This window comes from Camarhynchus parvulus, chromosome 4 (assembly GCF_901933205.1).
Source record: "Camarhynchus parvulus chromosome 4, STF_HiC, whole genome shotgun sequence".
In the NCBI taxonomy this organism is placed as follows: Eukaryota; Metazoa; Chordata; class Aves; order Passeriformes; family Thraupidae; genus Camarhynchus; species Camarhynchus parvulus.
The window spans coordinates 17,758,631-17,775,111 of record NC_044574.1 but is presented as its reverse complement, the minus strand read 5'-3'; the positions used below and the strand labels follow the sequence as shown (position 1 = coordinate 17,775,111).

Sequence of the window (16,481 nt, the reverse complement as noted above, 5' to 3'; positions counted from 1 at the left end):
AGGACTACCACAGCAAAGGGTAAAAAACCCCAGCCAGAGACTCCCCATCTGTTGTAGTTGCAGGTTGAGAAAAGTCTTAACACACTGGACATTCATTGATACGAGTCCATTGCAGTGGATTTATGAAAGAGGTGTATCACGGAGTACTCTTTGAATTTATGGAGTGAAATCGAAGATCCCTGATAGTCTAGACTAGTGGATTTCCAAGGCATGTTGTGAAGGTTTTTCTCCCTCAGTGGTTTCAACATTGAGGTTTTAAGTGGCAGTTACGTGATTTTAAATAAAAATTTGAAATATGAAGAGTAAGTGTAATTTTTCTTCCCTACTTCAAAGATTGATGGTAAATGAGTGATGAATACTTTTTATTAGTCTCAGATTTGCCATGGTCTGGTATACCAGGGTGTTATATACCTGAAAGAGCCAGTTCTTCAGGTTCCTGGTACTACTGCACTGGGAATATTTGGCAGTTCCTGCCACCATAGCAAGGGAAGAAAATAAAGAGAAGTGTGTACATGAATATGAATTTACTGCAAGGTGCATTTAACATATTTCAGGTATTTCAGATGGTTAGGTAAGAGCGTTCAGGTGTGATCCATGTGCCATGATGCTGTCTGATGTACCATGATTTGTTAATCTGTCTGCAGGAAATGCTGTTTTGAAATCTTGGGATTAATTATATTTTTACTCATGTATATGTGTGTGATGGTAGATGTAATCCTCTTGTACAGTTCTCTTTCAAGCAGAATTATTAATGTTGTGGTAGATGTAGGAGATCTTTTTTCTGATCTTGCAAATTTAATCACTGCCTTTGAATGAAAGTATTATTTTTATTTTCAAATCTAGAATGTTTGGATATGACCAAGGAGTGAGAAACTGTACATATAGTAATAAGCACCTGTGAGGTTTCAGATAGTACTAAAGTAAAAATCTAGTGTGACTAGGGAGGTGGAAGTAATTTTAGCATTCGTGCAGTGATAAAGTTTGTTCAAAACTAGTATAAGTGCTATCAGCTGCTTTCTGTGACCTTTGAAATTAAGCTGTATCTGCACAGTATCTCAAGTTAGGAGTTAAAACTCCTAAATCACTTGTACAATTAATAAAGCAGTTTAATTTAATGATTACTTTACATTTCTCCTTAAAGTCTCTGGAAACGTAAGATGTAGAAATTTGCTCTGAATTTTTTTCACCAGCTGTATTTGGGATTTTCAGTGAGGGCTTTGCTGTTGTGCCAGCAGCATAAGTGGAAAATTTCAGTGTTAGGTCTTCAGTGTATTTTTAAGATCATATTTTGCTTTTTTTGGTAGATGTTGGGCACTACTGAAGTACTGAAAATTGGATAGGCTACAGAAGACAGCATGTGCTAGACAGTACATACTGGGTAATAAACAGGTGTCTCACCCTGCATAGCTGTAAACTGTTCACACTGTGGCAAAGTATCTTTGAGGCGGTATCATTTCACCTGATACAAACGGATAGAATGTTTAATGGAATACACATGCTGTTCCTGTTCCTCCTTGTAGCTAAAATAAAGATTTTACCAATTTTGAAAGATGCTATGTTAGAGAAAGTAAAAATGTGTTGTTGGGTTTTCTGTTTGGTGTTTTGTTCTGAGTTTTTGGAGGGTGGTTTGGTTGGTTTTGTGTTGTTTGCGGGGGGGGGCAGTTTGGTTTTGGTGGGGTTTTTTTTTGAGGTTCTCAAGCAAATTAAGACAAGTTACATGTATCTTTACAAATATCTCTGGTTTAAAGTGTAATTTTTGGTAAATGCTCTGTCTTAATTTTTCTCCACAGGGATCTTAAGAACAATCTTATTAGTACCATAGATCCAGGAGCTTTTCTGGGGCTTTCATCTTTGAAAAGACTGTAAGTAGTATACCTAGTTAGTCAGGTTACACAAAACAAATAAAAAACTTCTCAGAGAGAGGAGTAAGTCTTAGCTTCTGGAAGTTTAGACGGCAAAGTTATTGTATATCAAAAATTGAATATATATATATGCTGTCTAATATATACACATGTTGTGGAGTAAGAACTTTACAATTAAAATTGTAAAGCAGGTATGTTTTATTTCTAGCTGGGATGCATGGGGAGTATTTCCACCACACATGCATACCTGGTGAGACAGGTTCCAGGTTTAAATAAACATTGATCCCACAAGCTCACACCTCCCTGCCTGCCCATTCCCTGCCCATTCTCTGCCTCTTTGTGCTTCATACTATAATTAGCCTTCTGTGGTGCCTTCTGGTCGTTGTGGGTAGGGGCCTTCTTGGTGAAGTAAGAGGTCTTCCTCAGGTGTTGCTTTTTGACCTCATCTCTGGGCAGGTGCAGTGGAGGGTTGGCTGACTCTCAGGTCAGTTTGTCCTGGCCAAAACCAGGAGCCTGGTTTTTGCTGGCTCCTTAAGTAAAAGGTTCTGCTTTATTGGTTTTCTACAATACTTGAGTCTTGCTTTACTGAGTTTTCACAATATATATCTTACCATTATGGCCTTTACCTAGCAACTATATTCTTGTGTTCTGTTACAAGTTGTTTCTACCTAACAAGTTACATTCCTATGTGTTCTGTTACAAATTGCTTTTTCTACTTTTCAAACTTGCTAAATAAGCTATATATATATTTCTGTTTTCTTCCACCCCCCTAAGTAGATTATTATATGCTTCTAAAATTCTGAATTTTTGGAAACATACATGTTTTTTATATCACACACGCACATGTATAAAACAAAGTCTGCTCTCAGCCTTATGACTGAAGAACATCCGCTGCTTGTGGCTTGGCAGCCTCCCTTGTTCTGACAGTTGCTTATATTCCTTTTTTTTTGTACTTGAGTGGCTTGAAACCTCGCTGGGTGGACATTTTTCCAGAGCTTTGATTCCATCAAGTCTTGTTTTGTTGAATGTTAAACTCGTGATTTTTATTTTCCAAAGGTCACAGTGGAACATAGAGTTGCTATTAATACTACACTGAAGTTACAACAATATTTATGCTGCTTTATATAAGGTTTTGCCAACATTCCCATTAACATATTTTTGGGAGATTTATGCTTTGGCTGTAAAAGTTCTGTACCAGATCAAACTTGAAAAGCAAAAACCCAGCATTATTGCCTTTTTTTTTCTTTTTTTAAATACTCTTCAGATTTTTGTAATATTGTTACACCTTTTGAGCGTTAATGATTTTTGGTACAACCTCCCCTGCCCTGTTTCTTTCTTAAATTTTTAGAGTATATATATATGTTAATTTGTAACTGATCAGATGATCTGGCTCACTTAAAAGGAAAGTATGTTGGTAATTGCGCTTCTGAAAACCTTAAAAGTAAAACTGAAGGACCAATTCTGGATCATTATTACTTGCAAGCTGAATTTTTATTACTTTCAAGAATTTTTGGTAATTTGATTCAAGACCTATACTGAAAAATATATAACTTTTAAGTATTTAATGAAGTATAATTATAGAAATGGTCTTACTTATGTGTAATAAATGCACTATTATAGATTTCTGACATGTTAAAAGTAAAGTGATGTACTCTGTGTTTGTGTGCGTATATATATATTTATACGCACACATATATAAATACTACACAAATACAAAAATTTGCTAGGTAGGGATGTAAGCCAAGCCTGTTTAAGGGAATTTTCTGGTAAGTCTAGACTTGTTGAATTGTATAACAAACTATAATTATTTAAGAGACGGATTAAGGAGTCTGTGTGCATGTGCAGACACCCATATAGCAGTACCTTGTGGGCTTTCCTGAGAAGGACCAAATATGCATGTGGTGCAATCTGTTACTCATGAATTTTTGTTCAAATGCTTCTATTAGCAGACTGTATGTATGTCATTTGGAAATAAAGCAGCTTGTTCCAATTTTTCCTTTTTTCTATTTATAGAGACTTAACTAATAACCGAATAGGCTGCCTGAATGCAGATATATTTAGAGGACTTGTAAACCTTATTAGATTGTAAGTATAATTTGTCGTATGTAAATTCACTTAAGTTTTAGCCTTGTGTAAGTTAACCTTCTTTGTTTCAAGGGAGTAGTTTATTTAAGTGTGCTCTTGAAAGACAGCCAGTGCCTATGGTTGTGGTTTGTGACTCAGTAGCAAGCTTAAAAACAAGTGCTGGGGCCAACCCAAACCAGGCTATTCAGTGATCCATTTGCCTTGCAGCTGTTTTCCAGTTTCTTAGAATGTGTAGCTGGGATGGAGACTAGTACAAAATATTTTCTTTAAAAAAATATTTCAGCCACGTAGACTGTTTCAGTATCCGTGCCTTCTACAGTGGCATTGTTGTCAGTCTGTTTTGCTGGCAGTCTTGCATGTTTTGAAGTCCTTCATTTACTTGAAGAGGATAACATGTAAGATTATGAAATATTTCTTTGCCCTGGTTATTAGTTTCTTACATGCAGTGCTTTCGCTTATATATAGAAAGTGTAATAGATAATATTTTAAAAAAGCATTCTGATAGATTGAACATGCTTCTTAGAGCATGTTAATAGGAAGACAGCAGTTCACTGTGAACAACAAAATTAATTTTACACTTCTTGAAATCTCTGCTCAACATCTGCCAGTTGATGCTTTAAATAAGAGTAAAGTCTCTGCATTTACTGTTTCTTCCAATCTTAAAATTCTTCACCTAAACCAAGAGTATTAGAGAATAGTTTATTTGGAGATTTTTGCTAGGCTATTGTAATAATACTGATTATTATTCTTATAGTCTTCTGAACTAATTACAGTGTCGTAAAGTACCTTCTAACTTTTAAACATAGAGTTATATTGAAGAGAAGTTTTTTTTTTATTTCACATGTCATTTGTCTGAGGATGAGTTCAAATAATGAACATGCTTTTATTTCTCAGGAATCTTTCTGGAAATCTGTTTTCTACACTTACACAAGGAACATTTGATCATCTTGGTTCACTAAAGTCTCTGTAAGTACTTGCTGCATCTAGTCCTACATTATTCTGAAAAAACAAAGCCATTTTCTCATCTGGGCTTCCAAAAGTTTTATTCTATATGTATAATTTATTAATTTATAGTAAATAAATAGCATTTTACACCTTTATAGCAAAAGAACCAAATACTTCTAAGCAAGATCTTAGTCTTTGATGAACAGTATAGTATATAACAGTGGGTAAATATCAGCCTCACGTTCCTTTACTCTCTCTTGGTTTCATGAGTTGTAATCTTGTGTAAGAAAGAAAGTAAATGGGAAAAAAAAGTGCTGATGACTAGCTTATGCTTTTCCCTGGTAGTTATGACAGTTGGTTCACTGTTCTGGGGCTTACTCAAAAGCTTTGGTTTCTGAGTTTGACACTGAGTTAATTTCTTGTTTATATTCATAAAGGAGAATGTTTCTTTCCCTCCCTTCATCCCTTTAATTTTTCATAAGGTGGTGTTCCTGTTATTTTCGTTGTCTGCATCCAACTACACCAATGACAAAGAGAACCTGGATATAACTCATTATTATTAAATTAATGGCTTATCTGGAGGAATTCATGTGAACAAACACCAAATGGGGTTTCATAGGAATGTTGATTTAGTGTTTGTAGTGTTCTGCCTGTGGTGTGTTATTCTCTAGACATCTTTGAAAGAGAAAGAAAATGTTTTCACTAGAGGTAAAAACCAGTGTAGACATAGCCATATATTTTACTACATTTTTACCTGTTTCTAAACATATAAAATATTAATTTCTGAACAGATAAAATTGATTAATTAATCCCTTAATTTAGCTGACTTCAGCTAACATCTATAGGGGATTTAGTATGTCTTTTTATTAGAAAGTACTGAATTATATAGAGAAGACTGAGTCAATTAAAAGCCTTATGATTTTTATGTAAAGCAGAGTGAAGTTGTGTGAATAGTGCTTCTGAAAAGAGAAATAGTTGAGAAGCTATTTTTATTTCAGTTGATTTTACTGCTAAAGCATTTGATCACTACATTGAAGCAATGAAGTGTCTTCTTAGGTTATGACGATGCACATTCAAGCAGTTCTTTCTTATTGCTCACTTGAAGTAGCATGAACACTTTCCATGAAAGAAATTACTAGTATTATTTTCCTGTACTGATATTAGATATTCCTCATATTTATGGAGAGGATTCCTTTTCTGAGGGAGTGTGTCCTTTAGTTCTCAGAGGGAGTATGTCCTTTAGTTCAGCTTGCAGAGGGTTAGAGTAACTTCCAGTAGGTAGAGGTAGGCAAATCCACTGTAGTCTGGACTTCGCTTGTTGCTTTCCTGGTGACAGTGAGAGGCACAACTGTTGAAGTTAAGCTTTCAGACCTTGGAATTCTGCAGTTTGTCACTGTAAATGCCTGTGTTTTGTTGCAGAGAATTTCAAACTGATTATCTTCTTTGTGATTGCAACATATTGTGGATGCATCAGTGGTTAAAGGAAAGAAACATAACTGTACGTGAGACTAAATGTGCCTATCCCAAGTCACTTCAGTCACAGACAGTGACTGGTGTTAAACAGGAGCTTCTCACCTGTGGTAAGACTGCAGGCAACTGGTGTTTGTTTTCTAATGCATTCCATGTTCTGCTGATATTATTGAGCCAACTTTTTTGCTTTATTTCATTTCCCTAAAATTCAAAAGTTAAATGACAGTGGTGATAAGGAATCCTTTTCAAAGGTTGATCTTGAATTGTGATTCATTATTGCTTGCTTTTAGAAATAAATAATAAATAAATTGATGATGGTGGATGTTAGTTTGTAGAAACTAAGTATAAGTAACTCTGTTGATAGACTTTTTCCTGCTAATCTGTATTTTTCAGAGATTTTTACCGAAATGTCACAAGAGGAATCAGAAACTGATAATTTCTTTCGTAGGTCTAGCTGTTATGTCAATTATTCTAACCCCAAATTTCTGAAGTTGAAAGATCTTAATTTTATGAGTTGCTTTCCTGTGTGGTGATTCTATTCTTGATTAGCCTTCTTTTTGCGACAAAACCATGACCGACTTGCTTAACTTCTTTTTTTATATTGGAATTATTCCAACTGTAAAAATAAAAACTTTTCTGTTACTGTGATTTTGAAGTCCAGGTGAAAAATTGGGAAAAACTAAAATGCATAATTACATTTTTCCTTCAAATTTGTATTTTCCACTTTTTTAGATATGGGCTAGCAAAAGAGTCCTGAAATATATTACATTAAAGGAATACACATTTTGCAAAAGAATGTGATGATAATTTGTATTTTTTAATATCCGACGCAGTAAATGTAGTTTTTATATGCCTCTTGCCAGATGCAACTTCATATTCATATATAATTAATTGATATTCATTTAGTGTATCTTTCTCCTCTTTTGAAGATTAGGTCCGTAACAGATTCTTGCTGTTAATTGTGGGTTTATGTTTTGAATTCTAGAACCGCCACTTGAATTACCGTCTTTCTATATGACTCCATCTCATCGTCAGGTGGTCTTTGAAGGAGACAGTCTGCCCTTCCAATGTATGGCTTCATATATTGATCAAGACATGCAAGTCTTGTGGTATCAGGATGGGAAGATAGTGGAAACTGATGAATCCCAGGGTATTTTTGTTGAAAAAAACATGATTCATAACTGCTCATTGATTGCAAGGTGAATCCATAGTGAGAAAATTTATTTCCTGCTTCTTACTTTCTGCTCTGATTTAGTGACTATTACCATAACCAGTAAGGCCTTCTCATATCCTCACTGAGTGAACACGTACACAGAAACATTACTTCCTAGTAGGGAAGTAATCTTCACACATCTCCTATTAACAATAAAGTTGGAGGAAGGAGGTCTAGAGATTGGGTAGGTCAAACCAACATGCTTAAAATAGGATTAGCTAGAGGAAGTTGCAGTTGGATTTTAATTTTCTGCAAGTTTCACCCAATGCATTAATTTAAAATATGTTTTTGGTAGGATACATTTGTTTTCGTGGAATGTTAAAATTACGAAAATGTTGGAAACAAGGCATTTAACTGAATTGCTCATGGATTCTTTACTCTTCCTTTTGAGCACACCATAGTTGTTAATATTGTTCTCCAGCAGAGATCTAAAAGTGTAATTTATTCTGCCTGCATCAGATTGTTGACTTATTCAACATCTACTGAGTGGTTATATATCCTGTAATGGTATTAGTAAATTTTTGTATTAGTAAATTAGAGCGTCAATGTTTATAACAAATTATGCGTTTGGGAATTTATTTTAGTTTGGCCTTTCTAAACAACTAAAAACTTTGTCTTGAATAGCAATGATAACACTTGAGGAATTTGGACTTCTCCTCTCCTCTTTCTGAAGTCCTGGAGCCTTTTTCCTATGGCTGTTCCTTTTGTTTCCTACCTTGGCAAAATTAAAAGACTGAAGAATAGTAAATACTTCTCTGTTAATTGCAGTACTCTGAGATGTAAATAGCTCTGGTTTTATAAGATCACTCATGGCTGTATGTAATTTGATTTTTCTTCCATTGTCTTTCTGTACTTAATTCATCTTTTGGTAAAAGCTTACATAAATGTTATTGCAAGACTGTTTTGATTTATTCTTTTATTTTATCTTTCCAGTGCACTGACAATCTCAAACATTCAGGCTGGCTCCACGGGAAACTGGGGTTGTCATGTACAAACCAGACGTGGGAATAACACAAGGACAGTAGACATTGTGGTGTTAGAAAGTTCTGCGCAGTACTGCCCTCCAGAGAGGGTTGTGAACAATAAAGGGGATTTCAGGTTAGTAACCTCAGGTTTTTTTCAGAGTAAAAAGTCCTTTTAATTTAGCTTCTAACTAAGATTTTATGCATTAGAGGCACCTGTGTGGATGTTTGCTTGTAAATGGTGTGTAATAGATTTTTATCTCTTCTAAATTACTGGGTGTTAACAGAAGTGCAAGAAATTATACTATGAAATATTAAACTCTGAGCCTGGTGACACATCCTTGAAAGATACTGAAACTAACCTATGATACTTGAAATATATAAATGAAATTATTTAAATAGTTAAAGTTCTGTAGATTACCTCTAAGATAGAGTTAGACCACGTACTGACAGGGGGATTTCTGCCAGGTTATCATTCTCTTTTTAAAAGCCTTCTGCTCCTATAGGACAAAATGGGCAACTATTTAAGAAATATGAAGCATAGTATGGATCTTTTTCCCCCCTGTGAGTATTAAACAATAAGAATGGTGCTGCTTTCTTTTAATGATTGTTGAGACTGTAGTGGTAGCTGTGATATTCCATTGTGTTGAGTGTTGCAGAGTATTTTATCTTTTGTTCTTATCTCTTCACCTGTTTTCCCTTTTCTGATCTTTCTGCTGCTGGTCACTCTAACAACACGTTACTCCTGGAGGTGCCAGCTGTAACAGATAGCTTCTGTATAGATTCTCTATGTGTAAGGTAATTCCCTTTATGACTACTCTGTGTTTTACCTCCTTGCAGTAGTTCCTACTGAGAATTAGTGTCTGCAATAGCATTGTGTTCACTATGGTGCATAGGGTTTCTTAATGTTGTATAAATTGCTTTTATCCACTCATTTCACTTTTCTTATGCTGCTTGGCTGTGTTGATCTTCTGCTTGTTCTTTTGTTTACAGTTAGAAACTTTTCCTTTCCCTGTGTGCATTAGAGTTTTTACAGTCATGCTCTTTGTATATAGCTGATTTAAGACCATGTATTTTTTATATTAAGAAATGGAAAGTAAGTTCAACCACGTTCCAGGGACATAGTTTTTGGGGGAGGGAAAAACAAGCTTTCAACTGCAGAAGACCTCCAGTTGTACTAAAAATTCACTTAAAGTCCTGTCTGAGAGCATTATTTCCAAGCTGATCTCCTTTATGTTCATCACTTGGACAATTTGAGAAGGGTCGAGTATGAGGAACTATTAGTAAGGGAATTAGTGTTAAGAGCACTTGCTGTACAGAGGCAATTTAGAATTACTAAAGAAGTTCACTTCCACATTGTAAGGAATTATTTAGATAAGTAACTTTGTGCATGTTGTCTTTTTACACTGTGGTGGTTTCAACTGTGGCATTACATTAGAAAAGGAGAACTTCCTGCATTAGATAAAAGGCGAAGAAAGTCAAACAGACACAGGTTGTATTCATCAAAGAACACATCTATTTAAATCACTTATGCATTTTTTTATGATACTAGTGTGAATTGTTCTTCTTTGATTTGCCATTAGAGGTGAAAACAGATGGTAAAGGCTTATTTCAAAGTGTTTTCCATTAAATTAACCTGTGCTGTTCAGTGACTGTTCAGTGTAATAGGATTTACCCCCTCTGGAATTCAGTAGAAAGAAATAAGATTTCAGGAAATGTTCAGCTTATCAAAAAGTTCACTGTGTCTGGGTTTACTATAACAGACTTCCTCTTGTAGCTAGGGTAGAGTAATAATAAAGAGTAATTTTTTCACCTTTGAGAACATATGGAAATAAGGCTTTGACTAGTGAGAAAATGGTTCTGAGCAGATGGCTGTAAATGATCCTAGGTGTATTTGATTTTATAGGTTTTTTTAGTTGGAACTGGTTAGTCATTTTAGCTTGGATGGTGTTTCAAAACTGGCATCTAGATTTTTATCCCTGCAGAGGTGGGATGAGAAAGAGTAGCAAAGGATGGTGTTTGTCTTCAGTGTCTTTGGCTCCGTGTTAGTTCAGCATAGTTTGCAAAGGTTAGGCAGAAACTTGATCCTGGAATATGTTTTCTTTAATTTAAATATTCTAAGTCTTACTCAGATAAACTCCCTGAGTATTTTACAACAATGATTAAATTGAAAATACAGTTTGCATGTTAGAATACTTCCACTTCAGTAAATCCTTTAACTGTTGTTCTTAGCATAATTTTATGCTAGTAGTTGACAGAATTCTTTTTTAAATATATGAATTACATTTTTGAAAGGTGTTACTCATTGGGCATAATATATTTTAAAACTGTAGTTATCATGCTGAATTTAGAGGTTTACTAATATTTAATAAAAAGAGACTGCACTGTCTGTAAGCTAATGAAATTATGATATAAAAACTCATTGTAACTTTGTAACTGAAAGTTAGTGTTCATTTAAATAAATGAATGCTTTCAAAAGAGAATTAATATGTAAGAAAGAAAAGATTCTTTTTAATGTCATGGTCTGCCTTTTTTTTTCCCCTGAAATGAAATTAAAGTGCTTAAACGTAAATGAACCATCTTTCCCCTCACAGCTGTCTACACTCATGTATATGTGATAAATTTTGAGCACCTAATTATACAGAGTAATGAAATAAGAGTGTTAATACAGCCCCAGATTGGCACTTCTGTTAGCAGTTGGGTGAACTGTGAAAGATATTCAAGCTTAGACTCACAAGAAATTAAGAATACAAATTTACATGGCCTTTGTTTGCATGGTAAGAATTTCATGCCATTAATCACCTTTTGAGCTCTGCTGGAAGGATGTCCTCCTTTCCTTCATGGAAACTGGAGAATGACTCTAGCTCATGTCATAGAGGTATTGGGAAGAAACAGTTCATGATTGAGAATGGTACAGCTTTATTCATTTAGCAAAACTAGGGAATAAGGGAAATGTTGTTAAAGCTAAAATCAGTTCCCCTCTCTCATTCACCACTGGGCTGCAAAGAAACTTGTACCTGTGCAAGGGGTTTTGTGTGTGGGAGAGGAAAGAGGCTAAGAGATGCTGTGGTTTGAAAGTGTTTCTCTCCATGGTGCTGTGCATTTGTATTGTTTTTGTGATGTGAGATTATGGCACAGAGCTGTTGAGTTTTAAATTGCCCCTTTTATGTCCAGTTTAGTAGAAAGCTTTCTAAATCATTATGCAAATAATACATTAGTCTTAGCAGTAAAATATTTCTGTACATATCTAAATTTGTTCTAAAGGGAGTATAGACTATAAGGCTACCTGGTATTGCTTGTATTCTTTTGAGAAGATCATGGCAAAAGATGATAAAGTCCTGTGTAGGGACATGAATGCAAAGTAAACTCAGGGAGAATGAAAGGACAATAATGAAAGAGAGTGGTAATAAAAATAGGGAAAGTGGAGATAAGAAGAGGGAGAAAAGGCAAATAACCTTGTGATAATCTAATAACCTTTGAAGTAGTGTTCTCACTTTTTTTCTGTTTGATGGCTATAGAAGTTCTAGAAGATACATATATTGCTTAGAAGTATTACTTGTTTAAAAGCATAGTAATTAAAACTCTCCTGAAAAACGTGTTTTACATTTGAGTCCTAATCTGAGAAACCAGAGAGAAACTCTGTTTTGTCTTTTTCTACTTCTTTAGCACTAGATGTGAATAGTGAGAAAAGGAGCAGCATGCGCCATATTTAAGTTAAAATATTTTTCTTGGAGGTTGTGTCATAAAACCTCTGTCAAGACCACAGAATTTAAATTATTCCAAGGCCATGTGACACTCAGTCTGTAAGGTGATACATTCAGTGAAAACTGAGCTGACCACACTTCTACTGAAAATGCTTTGGAAAAATACAACTTCTAGAAAACTGTAAAGACAGAGACAAATATCCCTTTCAAAGTGGCATCTTTGATGTTGAACTTAATATAAAAATTTCAGCATTGATAAATGATTTTGGAAATTATGTTTTGGTACTCCAGTGGCAGTGTTTCTGGAAACCTGACTTTGCATTCTAGAAGTGGAGGTTTGAGTGTATTATGCAAGGTATTTGTGGGCCTGCATGTCTCGTAACAGCTGTGCCAGCAGATTTATTAGTTGTCCTCATCTGCCTGTTTTCTTTTTGGCTTGATTCTCTGAAGGCTTATTATAAGTACATAAAAATTGGGAGCACAGAAGTATTTCATCTTTGTACTTGTTTTTCCAGTCTGTGTTGAATCAGAGTTTATTTCAATTTGTTGCTACTGACATTTCAGAGACTTAGATAAGTGTACCTGTATTGTATCCTGCTGTCCCTCCGTCCCACCCTCCCTTCCCAGCAGATGCATAACTTGCTCTCTCTGTGAGCAGACTTGGCCAGACATGATCCAGTCTGATACTTTGTTGCCTTGCTGAGGTGCATGTAACATTGCACTTAAGGTTACTGCTGGAATTGTGGCATTTCACAGCAATACGGTTGTAATTTTTTCTGAGGATGGTTTTTGTCCTTTCTTTTGCCTTCTTTACAGTTAAAAAGATGTTAAAATCCTTTTGTTACCATTGTAGAATCTGTATCTGTTCTTTCAATTAATTTGCATTCTCTGAAATACCTCAATATGATACCAGGCATTTAAAATTTGTGCTAATTATTTTAAAATTTTGTTCCTCTTTCTTTTAACTACCTCCTTTGTCACCAAATCTGGTATAAGTTTTCCTTTCCGGTATTGGTTGATGGTGACATTTCTCTTAATTACTTCAAGTGGCTGCTGAGGCTCTGAGTGTGTGTGAATTAGTATTTGCTGGGTTGGATGAAGCTCTGGTGGATACTCAGATAATCTTTTGTCTCTTCTAGTATTCAAATATTCTAGTAATGGCCATAATAACAATCTCCATTTGTTAATGAAATTATGTTACTACAATATAGAGAGCTGATCTGTAATGTGAAAGCTGTTACAAAAGGTAGTTAAATTTAAGTCCTTGTTTCATAGTTTGGTTTGTTGTATTTATCATCTAGTCTTTTGCATTAGTTCTCTTACTGACTGAGAATTTTTATGGTTGTTGCAGTGACCTGTGTAATACTGGGATGCCACCAGCAGCTATATTTTTGGTACTTCTTGCCCAAACTTAAGTAATAGTCAAAATGGCTGGAACTAAGTGTCTCTCTTCCATTACTGAACATGTTAATGTTACATGTTAATTGTTCTGTTTGAATTAATTAAGAATAAATGGAAATTTAAGATAGAGAAGACTTCTAGTATACCCAAAAAGGTTAATATCTTCTATCACTTAATATAATTGAGAAGTGTAGTTTTTTGCCTTAGTCCATCCCTGGAGCTAATTATCTTCTCTCAGAAGACCTGTGATAAATTCTAGCATCTTCAGTAAGAGGAGTTAACTGATGAAAAAGGAGAGAAAATCGTGCAGACTTCTTCAGTTTCTTTGTATTGGCAATATAACCTAAATTTTTAATTTCCTGGAAGTGGAACATCTTTCAAGGTGTTTACTTCATCTTCCTACAAAGAGATTTTTTTTTTCAAATATCAATATGTTCTTACCATTTCTTAATTTAGATGATAGTAGTGAATAAACAGCCATTTACTATAATGCAGTCTTTAAAAAAGCAAACTTTAAAATCACAGTGTAATCCACCAGATTTTTTTGTTTGACCAGTTCCAATTTTTGGACTCAACTGCTTTTTACAAGGCCCTTTGGAATACTTAAAATTTAGAAAAGCTATGTTAGCTCTAAAGACTCTAAAAGGAGCTTGACATAATGACACTACAGAAAGCCTGGGATGAATCAGTGAAGCTCACTTGCTCTCAGTTGTAGTTAAACCTTACACGTTGGATTGTTATATTTGAGATACTGAGCATTCTGCAATTTAGGTATGTATTCTTTTTCCCTTCTAAAATTTAAGAATGAGTGCTCTGAATGATAAAATAGCACTTATGCATATAAGCTTCTGCATATAACAGAGTAGAGAGCCAGAAGCGGAAGCAGGCAGACTGATTGCCATTCCTTGTCCTTGTTCCTTCTGTCTGCTCAGCATTGCACCTTAATTCAGGCATGGTTTTCTTCTATTCTTATTTTTTTCCTTGGATCAGTTCTGCTCTAATGAATGATCAGTGTATTACAGATGTATCGCAGTTTATTTTCTTGGGTTTTTGTTGTTATCAGTGTTTGTTTGTACAGATAAAATATGCAGTAAAATTAGAGGAGAGAGTGGAGAGAATGTTAGGATTTTTCTTAAGAAGGGCACAGTTTCACATACTTTGAGTGAAAGAAATTATTTTCTCCTTTCTTGACATTAAGAACAAATTTTTTCCCATTAAATTCTATTTGGTATTTTGTTTGCAAAACTGGTCAGAGTGGTTGTACTACTGCTACTAGTGTTTCTTGAATACTGCAAGTGTAATCCTCTGTTCATATCTGCAGTTTGGTAGGAATATGAATGCAATTGTTTGAAAGTTGTATTAATGCATGTGTAGAGGACAAGTAGAATGCAAGCATCAATTTGTTTTTATAGTGTTAACAGGGAATTTTTCATGAAGTTGGCAAGGTTTTTTATCAAAAAATTGTAAACTATTTTTAGTTGTTTTATAAGCACCTTCTTCTCTCCACCTGAAACCTCATGAAAGAATTCAAAAAAGCATGCTAACATTAGAACTCATTTTGTTAATAGACAGAAATATGAACAGCTTGAAAATGCTGAAGATGAGCCAAGGTGGCCCTTTAAATAGTTTTAGTTTTGAGTGTCTCTTTATTTCATATTGTAGTGCTTAATCCTTTTATTTGCTTGTCATGTAAATTTGTCTAAATGTGAGGGTTTTTTTTCCCTTTTGACTCCCCAGGTGGCCCAGAACGTTGGCAGGCATCACAGCATACCTGCTGTGTACACGGTATTCTGCTGGCAGTGGGATATATCCTGGCAATTCCCAAGATGAGAGAAGAGCCTGGCGCAGATGTGACAGGGGAGGGTACTGGGCAGACGAGGACTACTCCAGGTGCCAGTATGCAAATGATGTGACTCGAGTTCTTTATATGTTCAATCAGGTAATTTGTGCATTTCTGTAAAACCAAATTATGAAAATCTAATTAATGAAAATAAAAACTCAGAAGACCCTTTATCTTCTCCAAGCTGGAAATACTGGTGGTCTAGATAGGTTATGGTGGACACATGCCTCTGAGTACAATACTGAAACTTGTAGGTTTAGGTTAAAAGCTTGGTTTAGTACCTGTTTTGCGTGCCCCTAGATTGAAAGTGCAAGGAAGATTCTTTGTACTTATCTAAAGCATAAGAGAATGGCTTGTCATGATTGTTTGTCATGGATGCCCTGTTCTGCCCATATGCTATAAAGAAACAAGGCAGGCTTAATCTGTAATGAGAACAACTCTTTTCATTATAGTAGTAGAGAGTAGTCAAACTCTGCTCTGCCTTTGTTGCTGTAAACCTTGGGTTTGGTGTGATTGATAAGGCTTAACTAGTGAAAGTAGTGAGTATTAACTAGGCTTCTTTATCTGGTAGCACTCTACCAGGGTTCAAGAGAGCATTCTAGAATTTAAATTGTAGCTATGAAACAAAACTTTTCAGCTACAAGTTCCTTTTGAGGTTTATGTAGTTAATGCACTCTTCCACAAATCCTGTTCTGCAGCAGTGTACCCATCCTTGTCTGTATAGGTGCTGTGTTGGAAATTACTCCATAAAGCTTTGAGCTTCCAGTTTAAGCTTGTTTTCCAACTTGTGCAGTCAGATCACTAGTATGGATGCAACAGGTGAAACCATGGAAATAGGAGATTGATTTTGGTGTGGTGTTATGGAGTTTGGTGGTTGGTTTTTTGTTTGTTTTTTATTAATAATGCTTGGTCACTGGATTATGATGTTGGTAGCACCACTTAAGTTTAACATGGGGCCGTGGTGCTTGTCTGACTCCAGGGTAGGGTTTCTACATGTTG

The 16,481-nt window shown here is 35.2% G+C and overlaps 1 protein-coding gene across 1 annotated transcript in view; it reads left to right on the top strand.

Annotated features, from left to right (window-relative positions):
• The window catches only part of ADGRA3 (adhesion G protein-coupled receptor A3), a 55,318-nt gene that overhangs the window by 20,739 nt on the left and 18,098 nt on the right, over nucleotides 1-16,481 (top strand). Inside the window, exons 3-9 of the mRNA XM_030946889.1 lie at nucleotides 1,791-1,862; nucleotides 3,876-3,947; nucleotides 4,842-4,913; nucleotides 6,312-6,472; nucleotides 7,348-7,561; nucleotides 8,509-8,673; nucleotides 15,380-15,581. Of these exons, the coding sequence (XP_030802749.1) occupies nucleotides 1,791-1,862; nucleotides 3,876-3,947; nucleotides 4,842-4,913; nucleotides 6,312-6,472; nucleotides 7,348-7,561; nucleotides 8,509-8,673; nucleotides 15,380-15,581 (958 nt within the window). The remainder of the gene's footprint in view (nucleotides 1-1,790; nucleotides 1,863-3,875; nucleotides 3,948-4,841; nucleotides 4,914-6,311; nucleotides 6,473-7,347; nucleotides 7,562-8,508; nucleotides 8,674-15,379; nucleotides 15,582-16,481) is intronic.